The sequence below is a fragment of the Seriola dumerili genome, unplaced genomic scaffold (assembly GCF_002260705.1).
Source record: "Seriola dumerili isolate Sdu_G_001 unplaced genomic scaffold, Sdu_1.0 BDQW01000056.1, whole genome shotgun sequence".
Lineage (NCBI taxonomy): Eukaryota > Metazoa > Chordata > Actinopteri > Carangiformes > Carangidae > Seriola > Seriola dumerili.
The window spans coordinates 5,307,913-5,325,003 of NW_019174311.1; the positions used below are offsets into that span (position 1 = coordinate 5,307,913).

At 42.0% G+C, this 17,091-nt stretch overlaps 1 protein-coding gene across 3 annotated transcripts in view; it reads left to right on the top strand.

Annotated features, from left to right (window-relative positions):
- The first annotated feature begins 276 nt into the window (after positions 1 to 276).
- atf7 (activating transcription factor 7) overlaps positions 277 to 17,091 on the top strand; it is a 20,756-nt gene continuing 3,941 nt past the window's right edge. Inside the window, exons 1-11 of one of the 3 annotated variants that reach the window (XM_022741777.1) lie at positions 277 to 386; positions 5,868 to 5,939; positions 9,209 to 9,305; positions 9,536 to 9,648; positions 10,094 to 10,258; positions 10,535 to 10,683; positions 11,136 to 11,229; positions 11,336 to 11,455; positions 12,510 to 12,659; positions 12,951 to 13,139; positions 13,579 to 13,684. In XM_022741777.1, coding sequence (XP_022597498.1) covers positions 5,892 to 5,939; positions 9,209 to 9,305; positions 9,536 to 9,648; positions 10,094 to 10,258; positions 10,535 to 10,683; positions 11,136 to 11,229; positions 11,336 to 11,455; positions 12,510 to 12,659; positions 12,951 to 13,139; positions 13,579 to 13,684 — 1,231 coding nt within the window. In that variant the 5' untranslated portion in view covers positions 277 to 386; positions 5,868 to 5,891. Of the gene's footprint in view, positions 387 to 569; positions 613 to 5,840; positions 5,940 to 9,208; positions 9,306 to 9,535; positions 9,649 to 10,093; positions 10,259 to 10,534; positions 10,684 to 11,135; positions 11,230 to 11,335; positions 11,456 to 12,509; positions 12,660 to 12,950; positions 13,140 to 13,578; positions 13,685 to 17,091 lie in introns of those variants that run through there. The other 2 variants (XM_022741776.1, XM_022741775.1) reach the window with 2 other exon arrangements.

The following is a 17,091-nucleotide window of genomic DNA, read 5'->3' on the forward strand; positions in this document are numbered from 1 at the left end:
ACATTATTCTATTTCTGACAATTTCAACAAAAACTGAACATTATAAACTTGGTAAAGATATATGTTATGGCCCGGCTGAAGTGGCCACTGATACATAGTGCAATGTTCTGTAATGTTGTAAAAAGACTTTTTAAAATCTGTTATTGCTGATGACTCTAATGAGATGTTTACTTGCTTACTTGTACAGCTGTGACAGTGCATGTATGAAAAAGGGGAAGGGCACACACCGGGGTTGCATATATGCAGGGCCCACACTTTTGTGCTTCTCCACTGAGATAGAGTTACATATTTTGATAGCAACAGAGCAATCGTAAATTTTGACATGTCTGCCAAACGCTGAGTGGATACAACTGGTGTGTTTTTATCCACAGCCTGGATTAGTCGAGGTTAGTATTTTCCTGTAGCTCCAATCTCCTCAATTTGAAAATATCAAAAACGAAAGAAAGTCGTTAAATTTTCGTCCGAAATCAAGAGTGCCTGCTCTCAATGTCTAGGCCATATTTTAAACGTCTAGCCCTAACCGTTGTCAATTCTCGCGATAATTCGACGTCGCCGAGGGGAGTGTCAAATTCCAAGAGAGAGGAGAGGGGAGCCAGAGAGAGGGGCGCAAGGGTGAGTTTGTAAACACTTTATTACCCTTGAAATTCTCCATAGATATGTCGACTGCACTAAACTATGACAACGTAGCACCCTCTGCGACAGTTTTCAGTGTTTGTTGTTGCTAAAACTACGCGTCTATTTAATTGTCAAAACTGTTGTGGCAGCTACTGCGCTTCATTCGGACCCAGTGTCTCGATTTGCACTCAAGTGTCAGTCCGCTAACCAACCAACTGCTAGCTTTTTTCTACTTTTCTGATTGTGGTAGTCTGTAATGTCTTTAAAATATGCCAGTTCACCTCGGGTGTAATTAAATTTGTGTTAATGTGTGTTCGCTGTCATCGCAGAGACTGGTAGTAGCGCTGTTATTACTCACTTTGAACGTGCATTCGGCCTGTTGTAAACGCTAGCCACGCCAGCTAGCCATTAGTTTTGCGTGGATACAAAAAGTTGATTTCAGGTTTGTAACCAATAAGATCCAACCAGTCGATGTTATTGACAGGGTCTAAAGCGTTGCATGCATTAGATGCAGTTGACTGGCGTGCTTATAGCCAATTGCTGAAAAGAAAAGGCGGTCTTGTTACGGGAAAAGGCAGGGCTAAGTGTGCCCGTACATAGCCAGAGGGTAATGGAGGCTAAGAAAGACCAACTTTTTCAAGCCAGTCAACGTTGTCTGGAAGAAGGAACTAAAGTTTGCAGGACTTTGGGATTTCAGTGTGACACTGACCTTTTTTTTTTACATGTCTGAAACCTCAGGGAAAATATTTGCCTCTCTGTTTTTTGGCGGTAGAATATTATGCGATGATAAATTGGATCTGCAAGGAGAGCCTCAAAAGAATTCAAAGTCTCAAGTAATAATGATATCCATAGTATTGCAATTCGAGCTGCTGAACGCCCCAGGATCCGCATCCCCATGCATGTCAACACCTTCGTTAGGAATGTAGGTCATGTTTTTGGCAGAGTTATACTTCATTCCATCACATAGAGAACTGTTACACCAGAGAAAACTGCAGTCTGTTTAGTCCAACCAAACATTTTGACCCACACTAATGACATGCATTTGACTGCAACTTAAATGTCATCACATTACTTACATGGTGAATAATTTAATCTTGCGCGCACACACGCATATACACACACACACACACACACACATATACTGTATATATGTATATGAATCACTGTTAGTGATGTCAGTGATTTAAAGTCTATATTTTTATTTTGGTTTGTAAATTCAATATTGGACTGATAATGCTGTTGAGCATTAAGTGTATAGACTTGATGATTTAGCACCAGGTTGAGGCTGCACTGGCTCTACTTTAGTTGAAAAGCAAAACATCAAATGACATGATATTTTTCTTTTGAATGTCTAGTTATAGAACCAGAACCTCACGGCAAGTGCTTGTAAAAGTTGCCGACCAGGAATCACATCAGCACAGTGTTTTTGATTTAATTTTAGAAAAGTGCCTTGGGTCCATCCTGTATTGTCCTGCATTGTCTGCTGGTTTGGCATGGGTTTAGCTTTTAGGCCTTGTTAGTTATGCAGACATGGATATAGGATTTCATTTGTTCCATTTACCAAATCTCATGTTCACTTTGCTTACATAAATACATATTAGCTATTGCACACACCCAGCTGCAGCATAGATCAGTGGTCTCTAAAGCCTTGCCTAAAGACCTCACCTGTGATCCAGCAAATACCCTGATCCTTGACTCAACCAATTGCTGACTGCATCTTTCTTTCTTTCTTTCTTTCTTTCTTTCTTTCTTTCTTTCTTTCTTTCTTTCTTTCTTTCACTATTTCACCGTCTCCGTCCCCCTCCTTTACTTTTTTTTCTTTTTGTGGGGTCTCCCCTACCCTCTGGCAATTCAAGCCTCAGATTCCAGAGTCATGGCTGCAGCATGAGCTATTAATACAGTTTGTTTAGTCAGTTTCCTAGCAGGCTGCATCAAACACTGGATGGCTGAGGCTGATTATAGCTGGGACTCGTTCCTCTACACCTGCTGAGTCGGAGAAATCCAAGTTAATGGTGGGACTTTGGCAGCAGCTCAATGAGAGGGACAGGAATTAGAGCACTTTGAGTGCTTCCATGTCACCTTGGATGAAAGGAGGCGAAAATAGGTGGACTTGATATCCATGCCTGTAATGAATATCAGTGACGTTCATCAGGACTAATGTAACTAGCAGACTGATTTATTGTCTCTCACAGAGTTGAGGTCTGAATGAAGCAGAGCATTTTACAGTGTGCTGTAAAACTTAACACTATCAACTCATTAATTACTCTTGGAGTCTATTCTCAGTGAGACATATCTGACAATCAGAGTAGCAAATTAAGAGTATCCTGTCCTTTTGCACAGAGTTGCAGTTTTTGAAGATGTCCTTCAAGGTAGATTGTCTCACCACAAAACTGAGAAATAGATTCTAAAGAAAAGACCTCGACACATCTGTCTTAATCAGGTTAAGATATTTGTTGGGGCAGCTATGAAAACAAATGATATTTTCCACTCCTGTCATCTGGAATTTATGGTGGACTTCCCACAAGATCAAATCCCACATTTCATGTTGGTGCCTGCCAGCCAAGTTAATGTCTAGCATGTCTTTAGTAAGATGTAAACTCTGAAATCTGTTCCCACTCCTCACACCAGATGTGTACATTTCCCCACACAGTCCACACCCTCGGTATAACGAGCTAGACGTTGTATCTTGTTTGCAGACACATCTCAGCCCAAATAGACTCAGTGGGTTGGAAGCACTTTGCGAGGGTCCTGGCACTGATCTGTTGTCTTTCTCCAGAGCATGGGAGGTCTGCAAGAAATCAGACTGCTCTGCCACATCGGCCTTTTGATCCGTGCAGAGAGGGACGGGGCTTTTGCTCGCAAACACGATGCAGGCCTCTTTCCTCATAAAGACATAGAGCTGAGGGACACAACGGTTAGGCCTGTTACAGGCCAGGCGTCATGGGAGAGCGTTGTATTCCAGCGCAAGGCTTCAGTAATCATGTGTTGGCTCAGGGGCAGCTGTCCTCGGCGGAGGGAGAAACGGAGGGAGGAAGGAGGAAAATGTACTGACTTCAACATTGGGAAAACTTTCAGACATTTATGCCTCGCCAACATAATGAATAATCTGTCCCACTCGATAATGTTAGGCTACATGCTCAACCCATGTAGTTGGTAAAACAGAGATTAATTTGCTCAGTAATATTACAATAGTAAACATGTTAAACTGACATTGCTCTGCAGTTTGTGAAAGCTGTAAGTTAGTTGAAGCATCAGCAGCTTTTTTAAATGAACATGATTGCACAAGCTTTACAAAGGGCTAGTATGAAATCATTAAGGTCAGCCGCTATCCCTGCTCATGCGTTTTGGCTGAGTCCTACTGAATATTGCAGAAATCAGTGGCTTTTATTTATTGAAAGGTTTGTACTTGTATACATAGCAAGGTCCTTGATGCATGTTGGTAGTTGCTGTAATGTCAGTGGGACAGCATTGTGTAATAGCTGCCAGACGTCACTTTGGGCCAGCCGAGACTAGTGCTAAAACATTAACGTCCCTCGTTTGTCGCCATTGCCATTGCCATTGCCATTGCCATTGCCATCACCATCACCATCGCCACCCCTCCAATTCACTGATTTAAAATTAATGACCAAGTTATTTTTGTAAACTTCCCAGTTTGTCTTCACATGGAGAGTTGTTCAGCTGTGCTGTGCAGAGCAGTGCAGGGTGGGGTGGTTTAGTGGAGTTGGGGATGGGGCTGAGGCGGGGGTGGGGGGGGGTTGTGAGCAGTTATTCTCCTCTGTAGAGACAGCTGATAGAAGCAGTAAGCCTCACACAGCTTTAGTTTATGTCACTTCAGCTCCAGGCACAACAGAAGGGGAAACCAAACAGAAGCATGTGCATATTTAACTCTTGACAATAGCATGTACTGAGGAAGAGAGGTATCCAGTATTTAGTTTGTAGTCCTGTGGAAAGCCTTAGAAATGTTTCCAGTACATTCAAATGTCCAACAGTGCTATCCTTATGCTTTGTTAATAGCACGCTAATAACATCCTGCGAATAAACAACAACAGCCAATCATATCTAACCAGAGCTCCAACCAACCAGTTAGTGTGAAGTCCACTCTGGATGTGCAGACTCTGAAACTGTACATAATTAGTTATTAATCACTACAAACATCAGAAGTCAGATTTGAGATCATACTGTCTCTGGGCCATAACTATAATATTTTTTATTTTAATTCACCTCAGCAAGCAGACAGCAAAGGTAGATGTTAGGGATATACTTAATACTTACATAATGATGACACAACATACAATTTGAATTGTTGTAATTAAAATATCATAATAGTAGTTTAAAGTTGTCTCAAGCTTCAGTAAAGTGGTACCATATTTAACTGGTCTATATATTTACTTTTTTTGTCAGAGTACATGTCACTAGAGCTACAACTAACTTTTATTGTCATTATTGATTAATCATTTTAGTCTACAAAATGACAATCTTGTTTTGTTCAAAGCCAGAATACATTCCGCTGAATATGACGTAGAAACAGGAAATCTGCATATTTTCCTATTCTTGCATGAAAGATGCAGATTCTTTAACGATGAATTCATTATCAGAGTAATAATTGCCCATAATTTTTCTGTCAGCTCAAAGTGTCACCCACTCTGACCTTACATTATTGTATGAAAACACCACTGGTCGTGGCAAAAGTATCATAATATTATCTGTTAAAAAAAATGACCAGGACAACGAGTACAAGTGAGGTACAGTATCAGGTCAGTGTCAGTGTGCCCATTTCAAGATATTTGTGCTGTGGATTCACATGAGAGTGTAAAGAGATGGTGCAGGGAGAGAAACAGCTGAGAGAGAGACTGAATGAGGGGTACAAGGGAAGAGGTTGGGAGGTGCTGGAGAGGTGAGAGGAGGGAGTGGTAATGAGAGAGGGAGGGATTGGAAGTGAAGGAAAATGAGACAGAGGGAGAAGGAGAGGGAGATGTCTTTGTAAATGGTAGCTGTCGTCCTCTCTTGTAAGCGGCTCCTCATTGGCCAACCTGAAGCCCCCCTGTGTGAAGGAAGTATCACCAGGGAAACTTCGTCTCGCTGCCTCTGTGCGTGTTTTCCTTTTTGCCAGGGTTATTTTTAAATAGCGTTCGGCTTCCTGCTCAGACTAAAGACTACAAGCCACAGCATCCCTGTTTTGTTGTTTTCAGGATTTTCCAGTTCACAAATCAAGAAAAGCCGCAGCAATGTTCTCCTCTTCTCCTCTCCCACAGTTACATTGCAAGCTCTTTGCAAAAATGGGGGACGACCGACCTTTTGTGTGCAATGCTCCTGGCTGTGGGCAGGTAAGTCTTCTCCCTCCTTGTCCTGGGGTTCAGGTGTGTGCATGTGTGTGTGCTGTCAGATGTTTGCCTTTGTGTAAGTACTCTACAGTTGACTGTAGGTACTCATGATTGAATGTATTTTCCTTCAAAAGAAAAAAGATATTATACTTTACATGATACTTTATTTACGTATAGTATTTATATTGTATAATAAAGCTTCCTGTAAATACAATGAGAACTTGTTGACCCTTAAGAGACTTCCGGTCTGCCAAAACACTTATGGTCATTGCCAGAATGACCTAACTAGGTGTGATTTACACAGTACTCTTAATGATCATCGGACCGATAGCATTGTAGCTAGCATGCTGTCTTGGGAGACAATGCTGTCTCCTTTAGCCGTGACTCACTGGAAGCTCCAGTGAGTAATCAGAGCACAGTTATTGTTTCAACCTGTCACTGTTGACTTGAAGCGCCTGCAGACACAGGTTTGAGCCACGGCAGTGACTCAGCTGAGTGCCAATAGTGCGCTCACATGCCAGTAACGTGGTGTGTTGTCGGGGCTTGGCCTGATAACACAGCGAATTAAAAGACGGGTGCTCTAGGACTCATGATTATCCAACACAAGAAACATCATGTCTAATGTTGTGCTCAATTAGCTGTCTGCTGCTGTGTCCAGTTGGGTGTGATATCCTTAGAGAGAGAGAGATGGATTATCTCTCCTGGGTTCTGGAGGAAGAAAGTGTTTATGTGGTTAAGAAACATTTGTGATTCATAAGCCAACTTCTATTCTCTGATCAGAAGTGAACTGTACACGTGGTTTGCGGTTTGAACAGCAGCCATGTAAAGCAGTTAAACATGCGTGTGTTGGATAAATAAATGATGATTTGTTTGGTTGTGTTCTTCTCAGAACATTATGGACGCCACGGGACGCCTTCCCTGATAGAAAAAGACATTTTAACTTTCCTTTGACATGTTTCTGTGCTGTACATACTCTGCATATTTCATTTGTAGACATCATTATTAATTTAGTTAAAGACAGTTAAAGCAACAGAATCGCATGGAAGCTTTTCAAGGCAAAGTGACGATTGATGACAGTGCTGGTCTACAGCTGTGGCACTCTCACCAGCTTTGTTTGCGTGTCAAACCGTTGTATAAACAGGTCTGGGATTGTAGTATGGTGTGATCGTGCTAGATGTTTGGGTGTGTTTTCACAACACCACCTTACTTAGAGCAAAATAAACATGTTTCTCAAATTTTTTTTTTTTTTTTATAAATTTACAATACAACCCCAGATGTTAAAGCCACATTAGACGTTACACTGGAGAGCAGCAGAATAAAGTTCAAACAAAACACTCAAGTATTTTCATATATTTCCTCTCTTTTAGCTCTGTTTTGGTCTCTGCCAATTCCTGAGGGAAATATCTGCTCAAGCTGCTCAGTGCTCCATTATATTTACGAGCGAGCGTTAGTCACTAACTTTGTGTGTCTGCTGTTTGGTTGTGGGCAGTGTGTACTGCGTACAGTGGATGTATCAGATTTTATTTACTGAAAAAAGCTGGAATCGGGGGGTTGTTGAGAGCAGCTGGACTGAACCGAAACACTAAAGTTGTTGGCCAGAAAACCAAAACAATGAAAGACACAAAACTCTGCGTAGAGCTGAGGGAAGCTGCACAGTCAAGTGATAGGCAGTCATCATATCCCATTCACAATACACACAGACATTTTGATGCATTGTTTATCAAAACTATTAATCAGTACAGCTTTAACTGTTGTTTGAACACAAGCTGCCAGAAATGTACCTAAATAAAACGTAGTCTAAAATTGGCAAATTCTTGATTTAAATCAAGAACTGTCTGATCAAGGAATTAACAAACAAAACTGACCAGGTGTTTGCTTATAAACGTTCGGTGCTTCACAGTTTTCAATACTTTGTGCTGTGGTCTTAAGTCTAGACTGTCATTTAGGAATGTTTTCTTGCTTTTAATTAAGTCATCTTTGAAGATGATTATTTGTATATATTTAGATATGGAACATCCTTTATGTTACAAGTACCTCGTGTCCAAATGCTTTTTTACTGCTGCCCTTTACAAGCAACAGTTGTCTACCAGGAAAGTCTGAATCATGCCCATAATAGAACAAGTATGATTGACTCCTGGCTTCACTCAGGGTTTTCCTTTTCCCAAGTTAACAACAACAACAACAACAACAACAACAACAACAACAACAACAGCCCCCTATTATATGATGCCCAGTATTTACCGTGTGGGGCAACGTAATCCTAGCTGCCAGTATCTCATACAGGGAGATTAGCTGGGGATAGTTTTCTCCACAAGACTCAGCCACCTTGTTCAGAGGAAAGAGACATATAGTTGTATTGGTGATGCTGCCTGGTCGAGCTAAAAATAAGTCCCATGACACTTGACTGTGTTTCCACTTCACTCTCACGACTGAACTCGCAACTGCAACGCGGCGCCCTAAAATAGGCTGCAGCGAATGGTGAATAGGCTGGTGCCAGAGCCAGGATTATTCCACCTACGTCTCTGACTGATTCACCTCACCACTTCTCCAAAGAAGAAGTGCCGTGTCTCAGAGGAGAGGATGGCTATCGGTGCTCTTTTCCAGACCTCCTGTAGCTTCCACTGTGGCTTCCACCTGATATTAGGCAACAGAATGTACTCCAGTATAGAGCTTTACCGAGACACAGTTAACAGCGTCTGAATGTTTTACACACTGACTAGCTTGACAACAATGAGCTTTCTTCTGTAGAAGCACATTACACTTGCATTTGCAGCACCTGTTTTGATGTTTCAGCTCATTTGGTGTTTTCAATGCTATTCAGTTTTTACAGTTCATCATTTTATTGACATTTTAAACCACTGATCATTCCCTACATTTCTGTGCTGCTAAAATTATTTCAGGTCTCATCCATACAACATACATACATAATACACACAAGCCCTTTTTCTTTTTCTAGATAATTCTAGTTGGTTTGAGGATATTTGAGCCCTTATCCTGCAGCGATAATGGGCCCATACACAGCTTCCAAGACATTGTACACCACAGATACAGTTTTCTTTGTGGTTTGTTCACACAATGTATATGGTATAGGCCACATGCGTTGGGATACATCTCCAAGAGATTATCTGTCTGTGATTATTGCAATATGATATCTGGGTTAAGGCACTAGAGGCTGCTTCTTTAGGTCACCAGGAACAAATAGACAGTTACCTCCAGGATAATTCATATAACGTACTTATCTTTCCTCTTATCTTCTTGCTCACTTGTTCCAGCGGTTTACCAATGAGGACCACTTGGCTGTACACAAACACAAGCATGAGATGACACTGAAATTTGGACCACCCAGGACCGACTCTGTCATAATTGCAGGTACTGTTTGTCTACAAGACAAACGCTCAGCTTCCCCTTAGTTACATATCCTCTCCTGGCATTCAGATGAAGACTGTGAAGCATACCTCAGCGTCAACACTATTAGTACAATCTCAAAAAAAGCAGCTCCAAAGGCACATTTATGACACGGGTTTCTATATTCAAAGCTAAGTGTGAACTAAGTGTGAAAGTGTTACTTATAGTTATCTCTGTTCATTCCCATTTGACAGACCAGACACCTACTCCCACCCGCTTCCTAAAGAACTGCGAGGAGGTTGGTCTGTTCAACGAGCTGGCCAGCTCCTTCGAGCAAGACGATGATGAAAAGAGGGCCAAGAACTCTGTAAGACAGGCTTGGGGTGGATGATTTTGTCTGAGTGTGTGTGTATGACTGCACGCATTACTGTGTACAGGAACCAAGGAAATTTTCTGCAAAGACTCCCATGAAGTGAAAAATTATTTTTTACTTCCTTCTTTCTTAACTTAAGTGTTGATGTAGTCAGAAATTATTGCTTGTAGAAATTCCCGCCTTGTGCACTTTGTCTGTGTATCATCACAGTTTAAACTAACTATTGCAACAGTTTACTCGGATGATTTTATTTCTACTTGCATCGTGTTTTATTGCAGTTAAAATAATGTTTCATAAACCGATGCTGTGGTTGTTTGGTTTGTGTGATGAATACCCACTTCCTCTTTTTAACGTACTGTAGTCTATGAGAATCTTATCTTTGATAAGTACTGTGAACTTACTCTCTTTATCTTTCTCTCACTGTATCTGTCCTACTCAGCTCCCTGCTGCCAACTCTGTGGCTTTGGACATGAGCCTACAGACGCCATCAGACATGAAGGTGAAAGAGGAGGCACCTGTAGAGGTCGACTCCTCACCCCCAGGCAGCCCAGAATCTATCTCTGGACAGTCAGACAGCAGCAGGGAGCCTCTGGTTAAAGGAAAGGTAGGTCAGAAATGGGAGTACGGGCAGTTGTATGATTTTATAAAGAAGAGGGTGGGACCTTAAGTGATTTAGAAAGAGTGTGTCTAATTATACATGTCATGATGACTTTTGCTGTATTACATAAATACATCTTAAGGAAGTGAATCATATCATCTTTTTTCATAGAGATGTGTTTCCTGACATGTCAAAAAGCACAGTTCTATTTTTTTTATTGAGAATGACTGTAACATGTGTTTCAACTGTTAAACATAACTTCCCACACCACTAATCTCCTAGGACACCCCCCCCAGGAGTTCAGCCCCCACACCGACTATTGTGCGTCCAGGCTCCCTCCCACTGCACTTGGGCTTTGATGCCCTTCAGCCCACCATGCCGTCACCGACATCTGTCATCACACAGGCACCACCCTCCAATCGTACTCTGGGGTGAGCTCTATCAAAATCCTTCTCCTGACTTCTGCTGATCTTTTTAACCATGATCTGCCTCCTGAAATTTCCATTAAGAAGTCTTAAAAACACTGTATGATAGTATCACTTGTATATTCCTGATCTGTTGGTCACAACACTGGTGAACCTATATGATGGTTATAAGTCATCATGTTCTCTGTGGGTGCACAAACTGAAATATGTTTGTTCTGTGCATATTTTAAACTGACACATGCTGGGTTTCTCAAAAACCTCTTGACTTTGACTTAAATATGAAATGAATTTCTGTGCCTTTGTGCAGTTTTTGTCTGCACGATTTGGAAGTATGAATGTTGTGGAGTTGAAGTGGATTCGTTCTCCTAAATGGTGCTATTTGCAATGTTACAGAACCTTTTCTGCAAACATGACTGAACTTCCTGTTCCTGTTGTCCCTCTTCTGTCTGTCTGTCTAGTTCGCCAACCAGCCATTACCCCATGATGATGCTTCCTTCTGGTCAGGCAGTGCCTTTGCTCCCCGGTCCCGTACAGATTCCCTCTGTCATTAATGTGAGGCAAACCAAAAGTCCTAATATGTTGTATTTTAATTTTATAGCTAAGAAGTTGGTTCAAGTCGTTAATAGATGTGTATTTGTGTATTGTATCTGGTCTCCAGCTGGCTCGACCCTTGTGCATGGTACCCAACATTCCTGGGATCCCTGGTCCTCCTCTGGGAGGCAGCAGCAGCGGCTCTAACTCCCCCTCTGGCTACAGCATCCACTCAGAGGCCAAGATGGTCAGCACTAGATTAGCTCTCTATTTTTATCTCTTTATCTGTTCTTTTTGTCTCCATCTTCACCCTCCGGCTTTCCTCTGCACTGACTTAGTTTGTTCATCATATGACTTTTTTCTGCAGTTACTTGTTTATTTAACTCTTACACCGCAATAACAATTTGTACTGAATTTATGGCACTACAGAGTGTACACAGACCTCTATACAAGGATCCCAGATGAAGTGAGTGAGTGTGATCATTGTTTATTGTAATACAACATACACAAAGTATCCACTTTATCATTGGTGGTGCTGTTTACCAGTTGTATAACTTTTCAAGTCATTGTTGACATCCAGCTAATGCTCCATATCACAAAGCAACATCGTCAACATCAAGCAACATCATCCGAAAATTATTCCAGGAACATGCAAAGCTGAACCCAGTACAGAAGGGTTGAGATAGAACAGGATGTCACATGAATGTGCTGCTGAAAACAAGCTGGAAACTGTTTGATGCTGTCAAGTCAACATGTGTGAGGATCTCTGCAGAGCTACAGCACCTTTTTTAAAGTCATTCCTCAGAGAATCCAGGCTTGTCCTGAGGGAAGGGGTGGGACAACCTGGCACTGAATTAGATTTCATCATGAAAACATCAGCGATGTAGCAGAAAACAGTCAAATAGATTTATCTCATGCGTACAGAGCAGTCTGTCAGCAGCAGAATTTCAAAGCACAATTATTCATCACTAAAAATAAATTATCTTCATGACATGATGCATCTGCTGCGTAAGTGTGATTAACAACTGACTCGCCGCTGTATTTAAGATTAGTAACCAAGCTATAGGCCAAGTTCACTTAACTTTAAATGAGTCGATGGGTTAACATGGAGTACAATACACAAAAAAAAGTGCTATTGTCATTGAAGCTGACCTGTGGTGCCAGTGCTTTCTTTGCCTTTACAGTGCTGTATAATCTTTTCCTTTATACTGACATTACACTGTTTATACTGTTGATTTGGGCTGTATATTCTGGTGCCTGTGCTTTTTAATGATATTGGTCATATCGTTGTTCTCCTTAAGCGTCTAAAGGCTGCGCTGTCCCAGCAGAGCCCATCAGGACAGAGTATGGGGGTCATGGCTATGGGCAGCAGCCCCATGGTGCCTCAGAGGGCAGAGCAGAGCCAGCTGCTTGTCCAACAGCCAGATGCTCCATCACCTGCACAACCTCAGGTACACTGTGTTGTCTGTAGTCGAAGCCTTAACTGTAACACACCAGTGTGATTTAAACATTGGAAAATTTAAGAAATACCCGAAAGTAACTGAGATAAAGCTTGTTTAATATATGGCATACCACCTGTTGTAGTTACAGAAAATGAGGGTTGTACTTCTTGTCGTGAAATGACTGTGATGTGTTCTGACTAAAATGATGAAACTATGACTCAAACTTCCCTTTTCTTTCTCCTCTTGCTTCCGCTCCCCTCCCGTCTGTCGGTTTCCTTCTCACCCTGTTCCCCCCTCTAGGTATCTCCAGCACAGCCTACAGGTGGGCGTCGGCGGCGGACAGCAGACGATGACCCAGATGAGCGAAGGCAGCGTTTCCTTGAGAGGAATCGGGCTGCGGCGTCGCGTTGCAGACAGAAACGCAAACTGTGGGTCAGTTCCCTAGAGAAGAAGGCCGAGGAGCTCAGCACCCTGAACGTCTCACTGTCGGTGAGTGGGCCTGGAGTGGGTGTGCAGAGATGAAATGTGGCCTGTGGGATGCCTTTGTTAGCGTGTGCATAGTCACACTGTGCCCACTTGACAGGCTTTCAACAATCAAAGTTTCAGGTGTATTTCAGATAGGCAAAATCAATTTGAGGGAATATTGGGTAATTTTACATGAGTTGAAACTCTGGAATACATAACAAGTTATCTCACATCCTCATTATATTATTTATGCTTAGAGATAATTTTAACACCATATGCCCACTCTCTTTAGAGCAATTCTTAGCCAGAAAACAACGATGACAATACATTAGGGGGAAAGGGGTGTGGAAGGTCTGACTGTTTTGAATTATTTGACCAGCATTGACAATAATTTTTCTTTGGGGTTCACTGTATGTCTAACTATAATATGTAATTTGATTGGCCTGATTTTCCATCCTCTCAGAATGAAGTGTCCTTGTTGCGGAACGAGGTGGCTCATTTGAAGCAGCTGCTGCTGGCCCACAAGGACTGTCCTGTTACCACCCTACAGAAGAAGACTGCCTACTTAGGTGAGTCCTGCGCAATTATGCCATGATATTTGCCTGATGGTATTTAAAGTTACAGAAAACATTACATAACGACCTCTGATTTTTCTCGGGTCTTTCAGGTGGATGTAATTAAAGCCACGACAACACATATATGTCACTGCCATTTCACAATTTCTTAGTAAAAACTCACCCATTGCTGAGTTTCACAATATTCCAACAACTAAACCTCCATTTTACTTCCTGTAATAAACTGTTTATTAGTTTGTTTGGTTTAAAACCCAGCATCTGGACCAGGAAAAAAAAAAGCGTGGCTAAAGGAACAGCATTTACATTTTTACTGCAATTCATGAAATTTCTGTAAGTAGTAGCGCAGGACTCACCTAAGTAGGCAAGTCTTCTTCTGTAGGGTGGTAAGGACAGTCCTTGTGGGCCAGCAGCAGCTGCTTCAAAATGAGCCACCTCGTTCCGCAACAAGGACACTTCATTCTGAGAGGATGGAAAATCAGGCCAATCAAATTAGCATATTATAGTATAGACAATACAGTGAACCCCAAAGAAAAATTATTGTCAATGCTGGTCAAAATAATTCAACAGTCAGACCTTCCACACCCCTTTCCCCTAATGTATTGTCATCGTTGTTTTCTGGCTAAGAATTGCTCTAAAGAGAGTGGGCATATGGTGTTAAAATTATCTCTACTAAGCATAAATAATAAATGAGGATGTGAGATAACTTGTTATGTATTCCAGAGTTCAACTCATGTAAAATTACCCAATATTCCCTCAAATTGATTTTGCCTATCTGAAATACACCTGAAACTTTGATTGTTGAAAGCCTGTCAAGTGGGCACAGTTGACTATGCACACGCTAACAAAGGCATCCCACAGGCCAATTTCATCTCTGCACACCCACTCCAGGCCCACTCACCGACAGTGGACGTTCAGGTGCGAGGCTCCTCGCCTTCTTCTCTAGGGAACTGACCCACAGTTTGCGTTTCTGTCTGCAACGCGAGCCGCAGCCCGATTCCTCTCAAGCGAAAACGCTGCCTTCGCTCATCTGGGTCATCGTCTGCTGTCCCGCCGCCGAACGCCACCTGTAGGCTGTGCTGGAGATACCTAGAGGGGGACAGGGTGAGAAGGAAACCGACAGACGGGAGGGAGCGGAAGCCAAGAGGAGAAAGAAAAGGGAAGTTTGAGTCATAGTTTCATCTTTTAGTCAGAACACATCACAGTCATTTCACGACAAGAAGTACAACCCTCATTTTCTGTAACTACAACAGGTGGTATGCCATATATTAAACAAGCTTTATCTCAGTTACTTTCGGGTATTTCTTAAATTTTCCAATGTTTAAATCACATGGTGTGTTACAGTTAAGGCCTTCGACTTACAGACAAAACAGTGTACCTGAGGTTGTGCAGGTGATGGAGCCATCTGGCTGTTGACAAGCAGCTGGCTCTGCTCTGCCTCTGAGGCACCATGGGCTGCTGCCCATAGCCATGACCCCCATACTCTGTCCTGATGGGCTCTGCTGGGACACGCGCAGCCTTTAGACGCTTAAGGAGAACAACGATATGACCAATATCATTAAAAAAGCACAGAGCACCAGAATATACAGCCCAAATCAAAAGTATAAACAGTGTAATGTCAGTATAAAGCGAAAAGATTATACAGCACTGTAAAGGCAAAGAAAGCACTGGCACCCACAGGTCAGCTTCAATGACAATAGCACTTTTTTTTGTGTATTGTACTCTCATGTTAACCCATCGACTACATTTAAAGTTAAAGTGAACTTGGCCTAATAGCTTGTTACTTAATCTTAAATACAGCGGCGAGTCAGTTGTTAATCACACTTACGCAGCAGATGCATCATGTCATGAAGATAATTTGATTTTTAGTGATGAATAATTGTGCATTTGAAATTCTGCTGCTGACAGGACTGCTCTGTACGCATGAGATCATCTATTTGACTGTTTTCTGCTACATCGCTTGATGTTTTCATGATGAAATCTAATTCAGTGCCAGGTATGTCCCACCCCTTCCCTCAGGACAAGCCCTGGATTCTCTGAGGAATGACTTTAAAAAAGGTGCGTGTAGCTCTGGCAGAGATCTCACACATGTTGACTTGACAGCATCAAACAGTTTCCAGCTTTGTTTTCAGCAGCACATTCATGGTGACATCCTGTTCTATCTCAACCCTTCTGTACTGGGTTCAGCTTTGCATGTTCCTGGAATAATTTTCGGATGATGTTGCCTTGATGTTTGACGATGTTGCTTTGTGATATGGAGCATTAGCTGGATGTCAACAATGACTTGAAAAGTTATACAACTGGTAAACAGCGCACCACCCAATGATAAATGGATACTTTGTGTATGTTGCTAATTACAATAAACAATGTATCACACTCACTCACTTCATCTGGGATCCTTGTATAGAGGTCTGTTGTACACTCTGTAGTGCCATAAATTCAGTACATAACTTGTTTATTGCGGTTGTAAGAGTTAAATAAACAAGTAACTGCAGAAAAAAGTCATATGATGAACAAACTAAGTCAGTGCAGAGGAAAGCCGGAGGGTGAAGATGGAGCAAAAAGAACAGATAAAGAGATAAAAATAGAGAGCTAATCTAGTGCTGACGCATACTGGCCTCTGAGTGATGCTGTAAGCCAGAGGGCGGAGTTAGAAGCCGCTGCTGCTGCCTCCCAGAGGAGGACCAGGGATCCCAGGAATGTTGGGTACCACTCACAAGGGTCGAGCCAGCTGGGAAGACCAGATACAATACACTAAATACACATCTATTAACGGACTTGAACCAACTTCTTAGCTATTAAAATTAAAATACAACATATTAGGACTTTTGGTTTGCCTCACATTAATGACAGAGGGAATCTGTACGGACCGGGGAGCAAAGGCACTGCCTGACCAAGAAGGAAGCATCATCATGGGGTAATGGCTGGTTGGCGAACTAGACAGACAGACAGAAGAGGGACAAACAGGAACAGGAAGTTCACGTCATGTTTGCAGAAAATGTTCTTAACATTGCAAATAGCACCACTTAGGAGAACGATCCACTTCAACTCCACAACATTCATACTTCCAAATCGTGCAGACAAAAACTGGCACAAAGGCACAAATTCATTTCATCTTAAGTCAAAGTCAAGAGGTTTTTGAGAAACCCAGCATGTGTCAGTTTAAAATATGCACAGAACAAAACATATTTCAGTTTGTGCACCCACAGAAACATGATGACTTATAACCATCATATAGGTTCACCATTTGTGACCAACAGATCAGGAATATACAAGTGATACTATCATACAGTGTTATTTAAGACTTTCTTAATGGAATTTCACGGAGGCAGATCATTGGTTAAAAAGATCAGCAGAAGTCAGGAGAAGGATTTTGATAGAGCTCACCCCCCAGAGTACGATTG